This window comes from Atractosteus spatula, chromosome 19 (assembly GCF_055471065.1).
Source record: "Atractosteus spatula isolate fAtrSpa1 chromosome 19, fAtrSpa1.hap1, whole genome shotgun sequence".
Classification (NCBI taxonomy): domain Eukaryota; kingdom Metazoa; phylum Chordata; class Actinopteri; order Semionotiformes; family Lepisosteidae; genus Atractosteus; species Atractosteus spatula.
The window spans coordinates 12,283,140-12,297,158 of NC_142724.1; the positions used below are offsets into that span (position 1 = coordinate 12,283,140).

Consider the following 14,019-nt stretch of genomic DNA (forward strand, 5'->3'; position numbering starts at 1 on the left):
AATGTACTGTATGTGACAAAAGTGACATTCAGTTTCATGAATGTAATACATTTTCACAAAAGCCACTTGTCCTAGGGAAAACTGTTTCAACTACAAATTGATCAATTACTTCAGGTTGAAAGTTTCAAATATCACATTCTGACATGATTGGCAAGCGTGATAACAATAGTGTTAAATACTTTCTCTGAGTTGAGTTTCATTGCCTTGTATTATGCAGAGCTTGAGTTAGTGCTGGTGTTTTGAATTTCTAGCAGGAGGAAGAACTTGACCTGAATAATTAACAAATTCAGAATACTTCATACTGTTTGCTATTTTTGGACCACAGTCCAAAATACAAAGTCCAGTTTTTGCAGTGGCTGTATGGATCTAGGAAAGGACTTAGGTCAGTGTGATGTGCCGGTTTCACAAAGGACATGAATAGAAAATAAACAATATTGTGCCCTTGGAAAAACCTTTTAAGGACACACAGCATTTCTGTATCTCTGAATACACCCTAAAACATTACATATCACATCTATTGTAAATGCATAACTCATAATAACATTGTCTTGTAGATAGCTGCATCAGGAACAGATAAAGGTTTATTCCACTTTTCTTTTCCTTTCAGCATAAATAAACATATAATATTTAATAATATTATATATAAACATATAATATTTAATATAATAAACATATAAAGAATAAACATTTACTTTTTCCATAACAAAGTCATGACATATTACACATACAGTTTGTTACAGCATGATCCGTTTGTACTGACACAATTGCATTTATCCTTCCCATTTATTTGTAGTAATTATTTTCATAGATAAGGGAACAAATGAATATGTGTATTCCTGTAATCTACGTTTGTGAGAAATGAACAGTTTGCCAGAGGGAAGAAGCTGAATTTGAGAATTAAGAATATGAAAGGGATCTAAAGAAACGGGTGATTTTTTAAATTATTATTTTAACTGGACCGATAAATCGCCAAACCACCCTGTCGGACTAATGAAGCTCTCAATTACACCCTGGCGAAATAAGAGCATTATTTTCTCGCTCTTTCTCTGCAGATCCAGCAGATTGGGGAAGACTGCCGTCTTCTCTCAGAAGCCTCACTGGCGGACGTAAGTACGCAACCGCTCAAACCAACTGGGGTGAACAGACTAACGGCAGGTGTAGCGGTCACGGCACTGCAAGCTAGTCCAGTATTGCTGTTAACAGGGCAGGAAGGGCTTCATCTTATTTCCACTAGATGGCAAGCACACACTGCCTTTAAAAGAACCTGACAGCCGCCAATGAGCCAAGCTTCAAATATTGCGCGTCGCCGCTGCTGGGCACTGAAAACTAGGAAAGTTAGCTTGTTATGCAGCGAGGGGCGGAACACTCACCATTCTGCACAACCCAGCCCTCTTTTTGAAGGCGTGGACATTAAAGCTCACCCGCCCCTCTGAACGCCATGCTTTTAAGTTGAGAGAGCAGAGAACATGTTTCTGGAGCTTCTTGAATGGAGGAAACTCCGCCGTGGGGTCTCTGGCATCTCAAGATGGGGTTTCAGAGCGCCCCGAAGGCAGCTGAAGTTCGTGGCGCTTTGAAGAAAACCCGAATGTTTCCTGCTACGTTGAGTTTTGCGCATTGTAGGAATTGTAAACGAATGGGGGCAGCGGGGATGCGCTGGACATGCCCAGACATTCATTTAGGATGAGGGAGCGAGGGTGAGTGACGCCTTTCTCCAAGATCTTCAAACAGTCAGCACTAATGGCATTTAAAGTTGTTGTTGTTTTTTTGATTGGGAGTCATTAATCAGGCGAACGATTTGTTCAATTATGGGAATGAAGGGTGTGTTGATTCACGTTCCAAACGAATCTCCAAACTCTTCGATTTTAACAAATCGCCTGCTTAATCCATCGCAGTTCACTTGTTCCATTTTATCGATCTTTAGACACTAGAGAGGCTTGATTGCCCCAGTCTTGGTACAATAATAATAATAATAATATCAACAACAACAACGCTTTACAGGTGATGGGGACTCCCCTCCACAAATAAAATACCTATATTTGTAGCCCCACCTGACCTGTTGTCGGGAGTCCTGCGCTGCGGGTAGGGTTAGCTTTGGCAGACTGGTTTAAGGTGAGGGGCCAGACAGAACAATCCACACTGCAGCCCCGTGACGTCGCTATTATTAATACCCGAGAGAACTCTGCCCGGACCCGGGACCCCGGGCCCCACCCCTGGAGCCGGGCCTGGGGTTCGCCTGGTGGCCGGGCTGGGCTGGGCTATCCACGTATCTCGGCCGCGACCAGCCCGTGGAGCCTCAGGGACTACGGGGACCCGTAAATGTGGGCTCACCATCCGCAACACGAAGGAGGGGGGCCGGGTGCGATGCCGGTCGGGTGACGGACAAGCCGAAGAAATTGGAGTCGTGGTAGTTACTGTGACACTGTGCAGGATAGGAAATCTTCAATCTTCAGGTCTAAGGTTGGACTTTTTTTGTTCTCTACATCGTTTGCATTAGGTATTAATCTTTGATTTTTTTCCCCATGCACTATTAAAAAAAATAATTGAACTATCAGGCTAGTACTGTAGACTTATGCTACCTGAATGGATGGGTATTTCCGTCGTATTTTTTCCGAGAATGAATGTGAAGACTTTTACAAGGAAGTGACCATGATCGAGAATTCCAGCAAATAATTTAAATTTATTCTTCTTTACATAATCGTACGGCATAGTCGGCCCGGTTTTGTTTCGATAATGAGTTAATGTGGCCAGACACGGCATTGCAGTTTTAGACTGTGACGTGCGCAAAAGCGAAACAAAAGAGAAGCAGATTTTGCAAACATACCAGGTCTTCCGTGAACGGAGGGTGCAAACCAAAGCGAACACCGAATTAAGTGCATAAACCGAACAATGAGGTTGCATTTAAGTAAGTAGATGTGAACGTGCTTATCGTGACATTATTTTGGCATATGCACGAGTGTTGCCCCGTTTGTTTACGTCTCTGGTCTTTGCAGTGGGGGTGGGGGGTAGTCTTGGTGCAGAAACGGAACCAGTTTGAACCAGTATGAAAAGGGGTGCAAATATACATAACCTGGGAAAGGGAAGATTCCAGTAAAGCACGCAGGAGCAGCAAGGATTTGAAATGCATCAACTTTCTGTGTGCTGCGAATGGTTTCAGCGCTTGCACTCAAAACCGATTGCGTTGCCGCATAATCAACGTAAACAACAGACTTCCTGAATTGAAACCGAAGTTTTTTTTCTCCATCGGTGTATGTTTTCCATCTTTGCGCTACATGGTCCTGTCAGTTCATTTTTAAAGCCGATTATGTGGTTATGGTTGTGGGGAAAAGGAGACGCATCGTCACTTAATAAGAATAAAGACTTTGATATTACAATGTTTAATCAAGATTAGCTCACTTCCTCATGCAGTCTTCGGGTTTATGGTGATCTGTTTACAACTGATTTAACGAAACTTACTGGCCACTTTTTGTAATCATAATTACAACGACAATATTTACGTTTTTATGTATCACCGATGTTTCAATTCCCATAAAGATCATACTGTCGGGGCGTTTCGTTTGGTAACTGGAATAACTGCCCGACCAGTTATGTATCGGTGAACAGCAGGACTGAAACGAGAGGCAAATTAAACATTGAATGCTGCGTCATCTACTGGAAAGAATCGTTAGGGCCCGTGCCTTAACTTTTAACGTGTTGTTAACTTTCACAAACATATCTGGGAATGTAAGTGTAATTCGTGGACATTTGGCAAAAATGCGATTAGCATCAATTTTTTAAATTGCAAATCATGACCTACATCGTGTTAAAATATAGTTGAATATTCAATTGAATATTCCCACAGCGTCCTATCTGACATGGGTAGTTTACGTGTGTGCAGACCATGATGGGTTAAATCGCTTACCATGCACTGCCCAGGTGGAGCCGGGAGTACGTTACAGAAAAGTGAGCTGGTACAAGGTATGGCATTTTTACACTTTCGGCTGAAAAGGATGAAAAACTAAGCACTGTTACAAACACAATTGTCATCCCAAAGAATCCTGAAGTGTTTCACGTATATAAGTGTCACTCACTCATTCATCTGTCACTGAATAGCAGAATAGCCAGCAACTCCATTACATTGTAGATCTCTTAGAAAAGTGGGAGGTCAGACTGTGCACACCCTGAGTGGACTATAACCAGATCCGGGAGTTAACATCCCCAGTGTCATAGGTTGATCGTCATCAATTGAGAAGTAAGGACCTTGGTTTAACATCCTCTTAGAACAGTTTCCCTAGTCACCATATTGGGGTGTTAGTCTGGAAATGCTCCAGAATGAAGAGCGCCACCTACTGGTCTACCTGCAGTACTAGCAGTCAGGGGCTCTGGACTCTTAACTGGAAGGGTGTGGGTTCAAAGCTAGGGTGGGACACGGCTGTCGGACCATGAGCAAGATAGGTCTTACGAGTTACTGTGCACAGTTTGCTTTTATTGTGGTTTGAAATGATGATCCTTTCGAATCCCGAAATCTACAAATAGCCTTGCAGTTCCCCTTTAAAAAAAGAGCGGGCTTGTTCTGTTCCTGTCCTGGGTACGTACAGGTCGAAGAAGAAGGGCTCGTCGGCTTGGTTTTGAAGAACCTGGAAACTGGGAGGTCGTATCTCTACGGCTCGGCCAACCACAGCTACGCGATTGGGGAAGACCTCGCGCTCCTCCTGCCCGTCTCGGCAGCGGGGGACTGTGGGGGCTATCGCTGCACGCTGTGGCCCCAACTGGGCCACCAGATTCAAGACGGCCTCTCCACGTTCCATACCGTGGGTGAGTTCAGGAGGGCCCGATTGCCCATTGCGGAAATGTTCCGATTCAACAGCTCCACAATCAGAGATGCTGAGTTAGAGTATTGACAAAAAATATATAGAAACGGGATACTTCCTGGCATATCCTGGATTCCCCAGAGAAGGTGATGGTCCTATATATAACAACATTTCCCGGACACCTGCCGATAAAACGGTTCTTCTGCATGGTCCCTTCTGGTAGCCAAATGTCATGACTCCAAGCTGTTTTCTTAATATGATTGTCAGGATATCTATCCTCCATCCAACAGTTTTCTGAAAGCTTCATCCAGATTGGCATCATGGGGGAGATGGAGTCTACCCTGTCAAGCAATGGATGCAAGGCAGGATACACCCTGGATGGGACACTAATCCATCACAGGGCACACGCGGACACAGAAAAGCGCACGCTCACACGAGAGCCAGTTTTCACAGGAACCAATTAACTTACCAGTCTGTCTTTGGACTGTGGAAAGGAAACCAGAGAACCTGGAGAAAACCCATGCAAGCATGGTAGGAGCATGCAGACTCCACACAGATAGCACCTCAGGAATTGAACCCAGAGCCCCAGTGCTGCGAGGCAGCAGTGCTAACCACTGAGTCACATTGCTGCTCAGTTGTCTGAATAGACCCACTAATTTAAACACTACAGTGATACTACACAGATCCACAATTGGATACAATCTTGTAGAAAACTCCCCCCGTCATCAGCTCTCTTTCTGTATTTATGCTTTTTAGGCTGCCCCAAGCCAAGGATAACCCCACAGAAGCCAGACAGAATAAGCCATTCCTCTGGCTGGGATCAGAGGGACTTTACCGTGATGGTGGGCGTCATGGGAGCAGTATGCTTGTGTGTTTTTGTGATAGTGGCTGTAGTGGCTGCCAGCCTCTGGAGACGCACACAGGGACGTGCGTACAACAAACTGCAGGTGGAAACGCTGGGCTGACAGCCCCAGAACCAGCAGACGCATCAACTGTTCGGTTAACTAAAACACAAGAACTCCTCGATGTACAAGATGAGACTCTGGAGGTAAATCAGGATAAATACTTTGATTCAAAATGTTTCGTATACTTTTGGTTTCCTAAATGGAGTCGTAAAAATGTTCCTCAAGATTATGTACTTCCCAAAGGTCTGTGTTGTATTTTGCGCTCTTTGTCTCTCTTCAGTGAGTTTTCTTTCATGCATCAGTACAGTCTTTTTGGGTGTTGTGTATTTATATGCTGGCAAATTAAAGCCTGTTTTTTGAAAGGTCAGATTGTAAGTATAGCTTAAGGACACAATGCATACTGTCCTTACAATATGCATTGTTCCCTTAAATTTTACTTGCAATTAAAGCCCTCAAAAAATAGCTTTTAATTTGTCATGCATTATTGTAAACTAGTGGTTACTGCTGAACCATTTGATTCAATCATAAATAATAAATATTTGAACTTTTTTACTGAATTTTCTGAATTTGTATGACAAAAGGATGTGAATGGCATTTCAGTTTAAATGATTTTTGTTTCATACCAACGTAATTTCACAGATTGTTTTTTTTGTTGTTATTCTCACTCTAGAACATTTCAATACTCATACGGTGAGCAAACTCCAAACAGCCTTGAGTCATGTGAAGAAGCCTGAAACTTTAATAATAATAATAATAATAATAATACACTTACATCGCGCTTTTCTGGAAACTCCACTCAAAGTGCTTTACAGGTAATGGGGATCCCCTCCACCACCACCAGTGTGCAGCCCCACCTGGATGATCCGACAGCAGCCATAGTGCGCCAGAATCAGCTCTCAGTGGGGAGGAGAACAGAGTGATGAAGCCAGTTCAGAGATGGGGATTATTAGGAGGCCATGATTGCTAAAGGCAGGGCCAGAAACGCCCTGGGGTTTTTAATGAACACGGAAAGTCAGGACCTCTGCAGATTCCTTGAAAGGCTTCTCGGGCTGTGCGGTAGGTCCTCGTTGCGAGAACGAAAGAGTGAAGCGATAAAACGCCGGTGAAAATGGGACTACTGCACCGAGGCGTCCAGTCGCTATGGGCGGGCAACCATTATTCCCATTAAATTTTCACATGGGGTTGCTTCTCAAATTTCAGCGAGGTGTGAATATTTAAAAAAATTCTACGTTTTAATCTGGGTATTCTTGGAAATCGCGGTTGTTTATAATGGGTAGGAATGTTTTCACAAACGCTACTGATTAAAACAGAACGGGGAAATCTAGTTGCTTTTAAACAGATGAGCGTAGAATATCGAGCATTCTCTTTAAATGATTACAATGACCAAACTTCAGGAGGAGCTTGGGAAAGTGTAACTATGCAATAACAGGCGCTGGAATTTAAAGTGATCAATTGACGAGGTTTTGCATATAGATGCTGAAAGTGTCAAGTTTCGTTTTAACATAACACCATCAAATCGGTCCCAAATCTCGACGTTTAAGTTGGTAGCTGTTCTTTTATATAGCATTACTTCCATAGTGACAGTAAGTAGATCTGTAGTCTCACTTTTAACCACACCCTAATTCAGTGGGTTGAACAGGGCCAGTACATCATTAGCAGTGCTTTTCACTTTCAGCTACTGGACGATCATTTATCAGTACATCGGAGTTTCAGCACCCGTGCTAGAGAATGTAATGATGAAAATAATAACTTGGCGAAAGTTGTGTTCTCTAAACATTCGACTCCTTCATGCTCGTAGTCTTGTCTCTTTCACTTTCGTTTACTAAATCTTACAGTTGCACCTTTGACAAAATACCATCAGATTTAAGAAAACATTAGAGTATCGAGGTCAGACGTAGAGATCGTTTTTGAAAATGGGTATTAGCTGCTTTTTCCACTTCATAAGTATAATTACATTAATATGCATCTTAAAATGTGTGGCGTGTTATTCTGTAACACGAAACCGAAGGGAATTTGAAGTTGCGAGATATTGGCTCAGACCTTATTGCCCGGAAATGGTTGGAAACATTGTCACCCGGAACTGTGGAATTTAAAAATGTATTTAACACCTGTAAAATATCATGTTTGTAGAACTCAACGCAACAGTCTTAAACATACACGTAAAGGATGTATAAGTAAAATGGACAAAAATTAAACCGTAGGCGGTAGGAGTAAGCTCCTATGTGATTATGCAAAGTTTTGCGGTCGGGTTCTGTTCCGGATCCTGTTCACCGGCTTGTGTCCGAGGTCCGGTGCATAAGGAGTGTGCCCCAGCCACAATGAAACCCGGTGAGACATTTCTGTTACTGGCGTGAGCGACAAGACCGGTTGCGAAATCGTGTGCTGTTCACCTAACCTGTATGTCAGAATTGGGAGGAAATGGAAAATGACACCTTAAAATGCTTACGTCAAAAGCAACACATTGAAATGCACATATATAAAAAGAAGAGTTTCAAATGGAAGCACTTTAATATACGTAGTTTTTCACTTCCCACTTATTTGATTTTGAGACGAAGGCAGGGACAGCGGACCAAATAAGCAGACAGCGCAAAGCGAAAGTAAAATTATTCAAGGAGCTACAATAACACTCAACCCTCTCTGCTGGCGAGAAAAAAAAATGTAGCTTGAAACAGCTGTAGTCGCGCCTCCAGAACCAGATATTATATTCTTTTGTTTTTGTTATTAGAATTTGGGGATGGTATTTCAGTCGTAATCGTTCAGTTGAACTGTTACAGGTTTGACATCCCGTGTTAATTTACTGTTAGAAAATTAGGGTAGTGGTTGCTTCCAGTTGATGAAGAACAGAATTTTTATGATTGTAAAATACATTAAATAATAAACAAAGACTACACAGAAGTTGCTCCTCTAAAGTACAAGTGAGGTTTTTTATATGCCGTATTAAAAGCTTTGCCATTCCTTGAGAGAAAAGCCCTGCGCAATATTACTAATAATACTGCAGGAGATTAATCGATGTATTTATAAAGTTAACAGTCGTGTTACAACAGCTGTTGAGAACTGCACCATGGAACAATAAAATTTAGTAGTGTCCCAAATGGAGGGATATTTATTTCCATCAATATCCACCAGAGGGCGATCAATGTTTTTACTGGGTGTGTCCTCTGGCTGTTCATGAGTCTTCTGTTCACAGTTAACCCTCTTCTATTTATCTGTCCATCCGTTTTCCAACCCCCTGTTCTGATTCAGGGCCGTGGGGGCGGCGGAGCCTATCCCAGCAGGCAACAGGTGCAAGGCAGGGGTATGTTCTAGATGGGACGCCAGTGCGTTGCAAGGCACACACAGACGCACTCACACCAGGGAGAACATAAACCCTAAGGATTGAATCCGGGGCCCCACCACTGCAAGGCAGCAATGCTAACCACCGCACCACACAAACAAAACCAAAAGAAAACTCTGGTCTAGAATGTCTGCTTATCTGGATGGCTGAGTCTCAGGCAGGTTTGCTGGCTGTGGCAGTGTTAAGAGGGGAAAGCTGAGAATATCATTTATTCATTTGAATATTTCTCCTTGTAGTCCTGTGCACGCTGAGTCACCTGATCATCTGCTGGAATATAGTTGTCGTCGCACCAGGACTTCACTGTCCGCAGAGAGGGAGACTGCTCTGCACAGCTCGGCCTCAGAAAGGAGTGCACTATCGCAGGATTAGCTGGTACAGGGTAGGTACTTCACTTCAAAGGTCCTGGGTTCTCTCCCTTTCTATCCACCCAGGCTGACAGAAAATCTTTGGAAGAGATAAATCATGTGAAAATAAGAGGTTCCTCATCTTCAATGGGAAATGTATTAGAATTTAAGCTAGAACTGTACTAGTGATGTATCAGCTTGGTTAGTGGAGGGTTAAAGGAAATGAAGAGGTATCTATGTAAATATTTCTCAGTTAGATGACAGGAAGCACTAAGGATGTTTGTGAGAAGACAGAGTCAGTGACAGACCTGCTGAAGAATGAGGCAGACAATGATTTGGATGTGTCAGGTTAGTGGCATTTTTAAAAAGCCTCTCGAGGAGCTGAAGAGCTGCGGTTCCCCACTCCCGCTGAGAGAACTAGCTGGGAAGAAAAGGATTAGTCCCACAAAGAGGGCAGAGGAAGAACAGAGAAAGACAACAGAATCTCTCTGCCATCCATCTCAGCTCCTGCAGGTTGTGGATCAAGGACAATGTGAAATAGCATTGTGACGGTCAAGACACTTATGAAGAGAGAAACGAGAAACAAGTCACTGGAGCGCACGCTGACTTGAAAACCAGCTCGGAGCGAAACGACTCGTCTGACCTGAGCCTGGCAGAAAGCAGTGACGCTGGAAGCAGCATGGGTTGAGCCCTGACGTTGGCAGACACGCTGGCACTGTACCCACAGCGCCTTCGTGGTGGCACCCGGCCAGTGTGTCCTAGCTGGCCTGATCACCCAGGTGTGACCTCTCATGACGGAACCTGCAAGGAAATACAGAGTTTCAGTTTCACATATGCGGAGAGACACCAAGTGTCAAAAAGACTGACTGGCTAATAAGGGTTGTTCTTCCAATTACAGTGCTCTGTGGCTGAATAATATCTGAACTTAAACCTTTCACTTACATGCTCATATTCATATGTGTTACTGTTATGGGAAATTCTTCATCATAGGAGGCATCCCCCCTCCAGGGGGCGCTCCAATCCTCTATTGATAGTCCTTTTAATTATTACTTGTGTTACTTCTAGGTGTTTCTGGCTAAGGTTTCCTATTTTAGTTTACTTCCTCCTGCCTGCGGGGCTCGGCTTTGGAAGGTGATTGCAGTCTTCAGGGGAAGCCTGAGGGCGTAGTTCCTGTTCTTCATGTGTTCTTGTCCCCCGTTGTCTCCGGATGGATTTCCCCCGTGTGTGGATCTACGGACTGTTTCCCGATTCCCCTTTTGAGCTGCCTGGATTTGGTAGCTATCAGATACTTGCCCTTCCCTGTTACCACTCTGAGCACTAATTAACTTCGTGTGTCTTCCCTGAAGTCCGTCTCCAATTCCTTTCCGGATTTGCTGCCTCGCATAGGGCCTTAACTACACTCTCCGCGGGAGGCTGACCTGCCATCCGTGACAGAGCAGACAGACAATCTTGTGCAGATTCAGTTTTATTGAGCTCAGTAAGCACAGCAGCGTGCTGGGTCTGCCCCACAGAACAGACAAACTGCAAGGGTTTCCCAGCTCTGAGAGACAAAACTTACTACAGTACTTCACACTTTAACGTGACAGGAGTTGACTTTATTTTCCTCCTTTAACACTTGCAGCAGGGCATTTGTTGTTGCAGCTGTTTGCTGTATTTTGAGATATTTGAGATCATTCGAATGCCTTCTACAGTATGGTTCAGTACTAATATTGTAGTGATGGAGATATGTGGTATAGATATAGAAGTAAAAACTGTATCTTACTTGTGGGTTGTAGGTCTACCAGAGTGGAAAACCGGGTAGAATCTGTGAATTACTGCTTTGGTTGCAGATGGATTCTGATAGATAGGAGTTTGTGGCAACCTCACAGTGATTGTTTCCAGGCTGCGAGCCTGTTCAGAGATCACTAGGCTGTTTTCTGTAAATGGGGGTGAGCTGTTGGTCCTGGAAACTTTGCTAGCAGGTCTTGTCCTCGTGGGTTGCTTTGTGAGTCATAGTTTGCTAAATTAATTGTTTGCAGAAAAATTGTTGTCGATGCAGAAGAGCATTCATTCAATCCTTGTATTCTGCACTTCCTATTCTACCCTTTCATGTTACACTATCTAAAAGCAATCGAGGCCAACCATCATATCACAAACGTCATACAGTACTCATCAAGCAATACTCAGAGGGGCCAAATGACTTTTTGTCCTCTCTTATTATTACAATATAGAAGATGAAATACATATTTGCTATGAGTATAAAAGAGTTTCACAAATGCAAAGAGGCCAAAGTTCTCATCAGAAGCTCACCAGAAGTAGGAAAGGCTCCCTGTAATTAAAGAGAGCATTGAGTAACTGTACAGGCATAAAATAACTTACAAATGAGAGGAGGCCATCTGGTTAGTCCAACAGGTATGGCTGAACCTTTTGTGGTCTTCAACATCACAGCTGGACAGCTAGAACCAGATTTTCACAACCCTAAACACAATTTATTCTGCTCCCAGTTCTGAATGTATTTCCTCATCCTTTCCACTTGTTGTCACTAGTTTGTGTTTCCCTGCTGTTTAAGCAGACATCCAGTGGTTTGACTGTGTCAGTTCCCTTAAGGATTTTGAATGCTTCAGTCAGATCACCAATATTACAGAGCAGTAAAAGCACACACAATATTCCAAATGAGGTCCTGTTAGGGCAGTGCACCAATTTTAACACAGCATCCTTTCATTTAAATTCGATAGATTTAAGTATCTTAAGATTGTATTTGCCTTTTTATTGCTTCTCTAGGGATGGAAATGTCTGCTGAAACATTTATGTCTATCTGTTAGGTAGTTTTTTTTCCAGATCTGTGTTTCCCCTTTTATATCTACAGTTTGTTTTTGCTACTTGCATGTGTTAACCTTGAACTTTCTTCTATAAAATGTCATCTGCCTGCTGTTTTTCTAGTTTTGGATATTGTGAAACTCTTTTCGAATCTGCTTTGCAGCTTTTGTGGTGTTTTCTAATCATCTTCTTATTTTGCTGCCACCTGCAATCTTGAGTGAGTTTACCGACCAGAATCTGTAGTATTCAAATAAATTAGGAAGAACAGCCAGCCAAATACAGATCCCTGTGGTATTTCACTGTTTACTCCATTCAGAGCATTCACTCCTTCTCCATTTCCAGAGACATGCATTACTTTCAATGCTTATCTTTTATAAGGACCTTAATCAAAGTCTTCTGAATATCTAAATAAAATCTGACATGCCTTGCATCCTTAACTGCTGTTGCCGTTTAAAAGCAATCTGATGTAAAAGTTAAACAAGACTTTTTAAAATCCATGTTGTCTCTCCCTTAAACTACAGATGATGCTCTCAGTTTTGTCTGAATGATAAGTTCTGTAACCTTACATGAGTCAAAATAGGACTTGTTGCTCTTGATGACTTGGTTCATTTGTTTGTCTTTTCCTCGTGTTCTTCCAGGTATTGGGTGAAAACCAGCTGTCGGGTTTGGTCTTGAAAGACCTCCTCAGCAACTGGACAAGACCCTACATCCATGTAAACCGATCCTATGAGATTGATGCCGATTCCTCACTTGTCGTACCGCTGCCTAGAGCGGAGGATGAGGGTCTGTACCGCTGTGTGCTCTGGGCACCAGTGGGAGAGCAGATTCAGACAGGAGATGCGCTTGTATCTGTGCATGGTGAGTATTACACAGTGTAAATGAGGTTTTCCTTTACAATACCCTCCCAACCTGGAAATGCTTATTATTGATCAGTTCTGCTAAATGCTCTAACCCCTGGACAACACAGGGAGATTGAGGTTACTTGAATGCATTCGTATGACACTCCACCCTGAAAGCACTATTCACCTCTTAATATGTCGCTGACTCCATGGTGTTAGGACCAAATTCAGGAGAAATGAGTAATTAAAAAGAACAAACCATTAGAGTATTGTGGTTGATTTTCATTTTTTTTTTTACCATTTCCCCATTCTTAAAGTATAATATTTATTACAAGCCATAATCTCTTACGTTTCCTCATTGTTGTACTATAAGATTTATTAAAAGCCATATCCAGGAGGGTGTTAAACAGCTCCCTATAACCAGGAGTCGCGCCAGCTATTCGACTCATAGTTCATTAAACAGCACACTGGGAGGCTTACGGAACATAAGTGACTTGCTGGAAGCTAGTGATGTTTTTTTCCTCTCTGTCACAGGCTGTACTCTGCACCAGTCTCCTGGAGTGGACATCCAGCGACGAGCAGCACTGAAGTTGCCGGACTCTGCTGATGCAGTTTCAGGGTTGCTGCTGTTAGGTCTTCTAGTTGCCATAACATTAGCGGTGAGAAGGAGAGAAAAAACGGATTCTCGCATAAAGTGTTAGAATTATAAATGCGTCAGTCCTATGACGTTAAAATTAAAATTGACTTGAAACATTGCTTTTCTCTGTTTCTGTTTTTCTTCGCCATTAATAAAGTACAGGACGTATCTTTACCTTAAGGTTAGAATGTGTCGTTTCTAAGTTACTACCTCTTACGGGAAACTATGGGTAGTAAGAAGCTGTTTAAATGTCAGCAGAAATGTATACCATTAAGTCTCTTTGCTGCACTCGGTCATATTTTCCTCCAACCTCAACAGAAAAGCCGTCCTCAGGAAGTTTCCCTATTCTAAGAGCAAGATGATCGACAAGAGGTACA

At 42.8% G+C, this 14,019-nt stretch overlaps 2 protein-coding genes across 3 annotated transcripts; both read left to right on the forward strand.

Moving 5' to 3' along the window:
- The first annotated feature begins 2,463 nt into the window (after positions 1-2,463).
- LOC148818089 (uncharacterized) lies at positions 2,464-6,241 on the forward strand. The gene is made up of 4 exons (XM_088937107.1): positions 2,464-2,902; positions 3,839-3,954; positions 4,575-4,791; positions 5,544-6,241. Exons 1-4 carry the CDS (start codon positions 2,887-2,889, stop codon positions 5,750-5,752), a joined length of 558 nt encoding a protein of 185 aa, XP_088793233.1. The 5' UTR covers positions 2,464-2,886; the 3' UTR covers positions 5,753-6,241.
- A 253-nt stretch (positions 6,242-6,494) lies between these two features.
- On the forward strand, positions 6,495-13,825 carry LOC148818090 (uncharacterized). Of its 2 annotated transcripts, none has more exons than XM_088937106.1 (4): positions 6,495-6,748; positions 9,263-9,405; positions 12,805-13,024; positions 13,540-13,825. In XM_088937106.1, exons 1-4 carry the CDS (start codon positions 6,649-6,651, stop codon positions 13,704-13,706), a joined length of 630 nt encoding a protein of 209 aa, XP_088793232.1. In that variant the 5' UTR covers positions 6,495-6,648; the 3' UTR covers positions 13,707-13,825. The 2 variants fall into 2 exon arrangements, with proteins under 2 accessions (XP_088793232.1, XP_088793231.1); XM_088937105.1 differs by having other exon boundaries at positions 6,509-8,020.
- Positions 13,826-14,019: the final 194 nt, after the last annotated feature.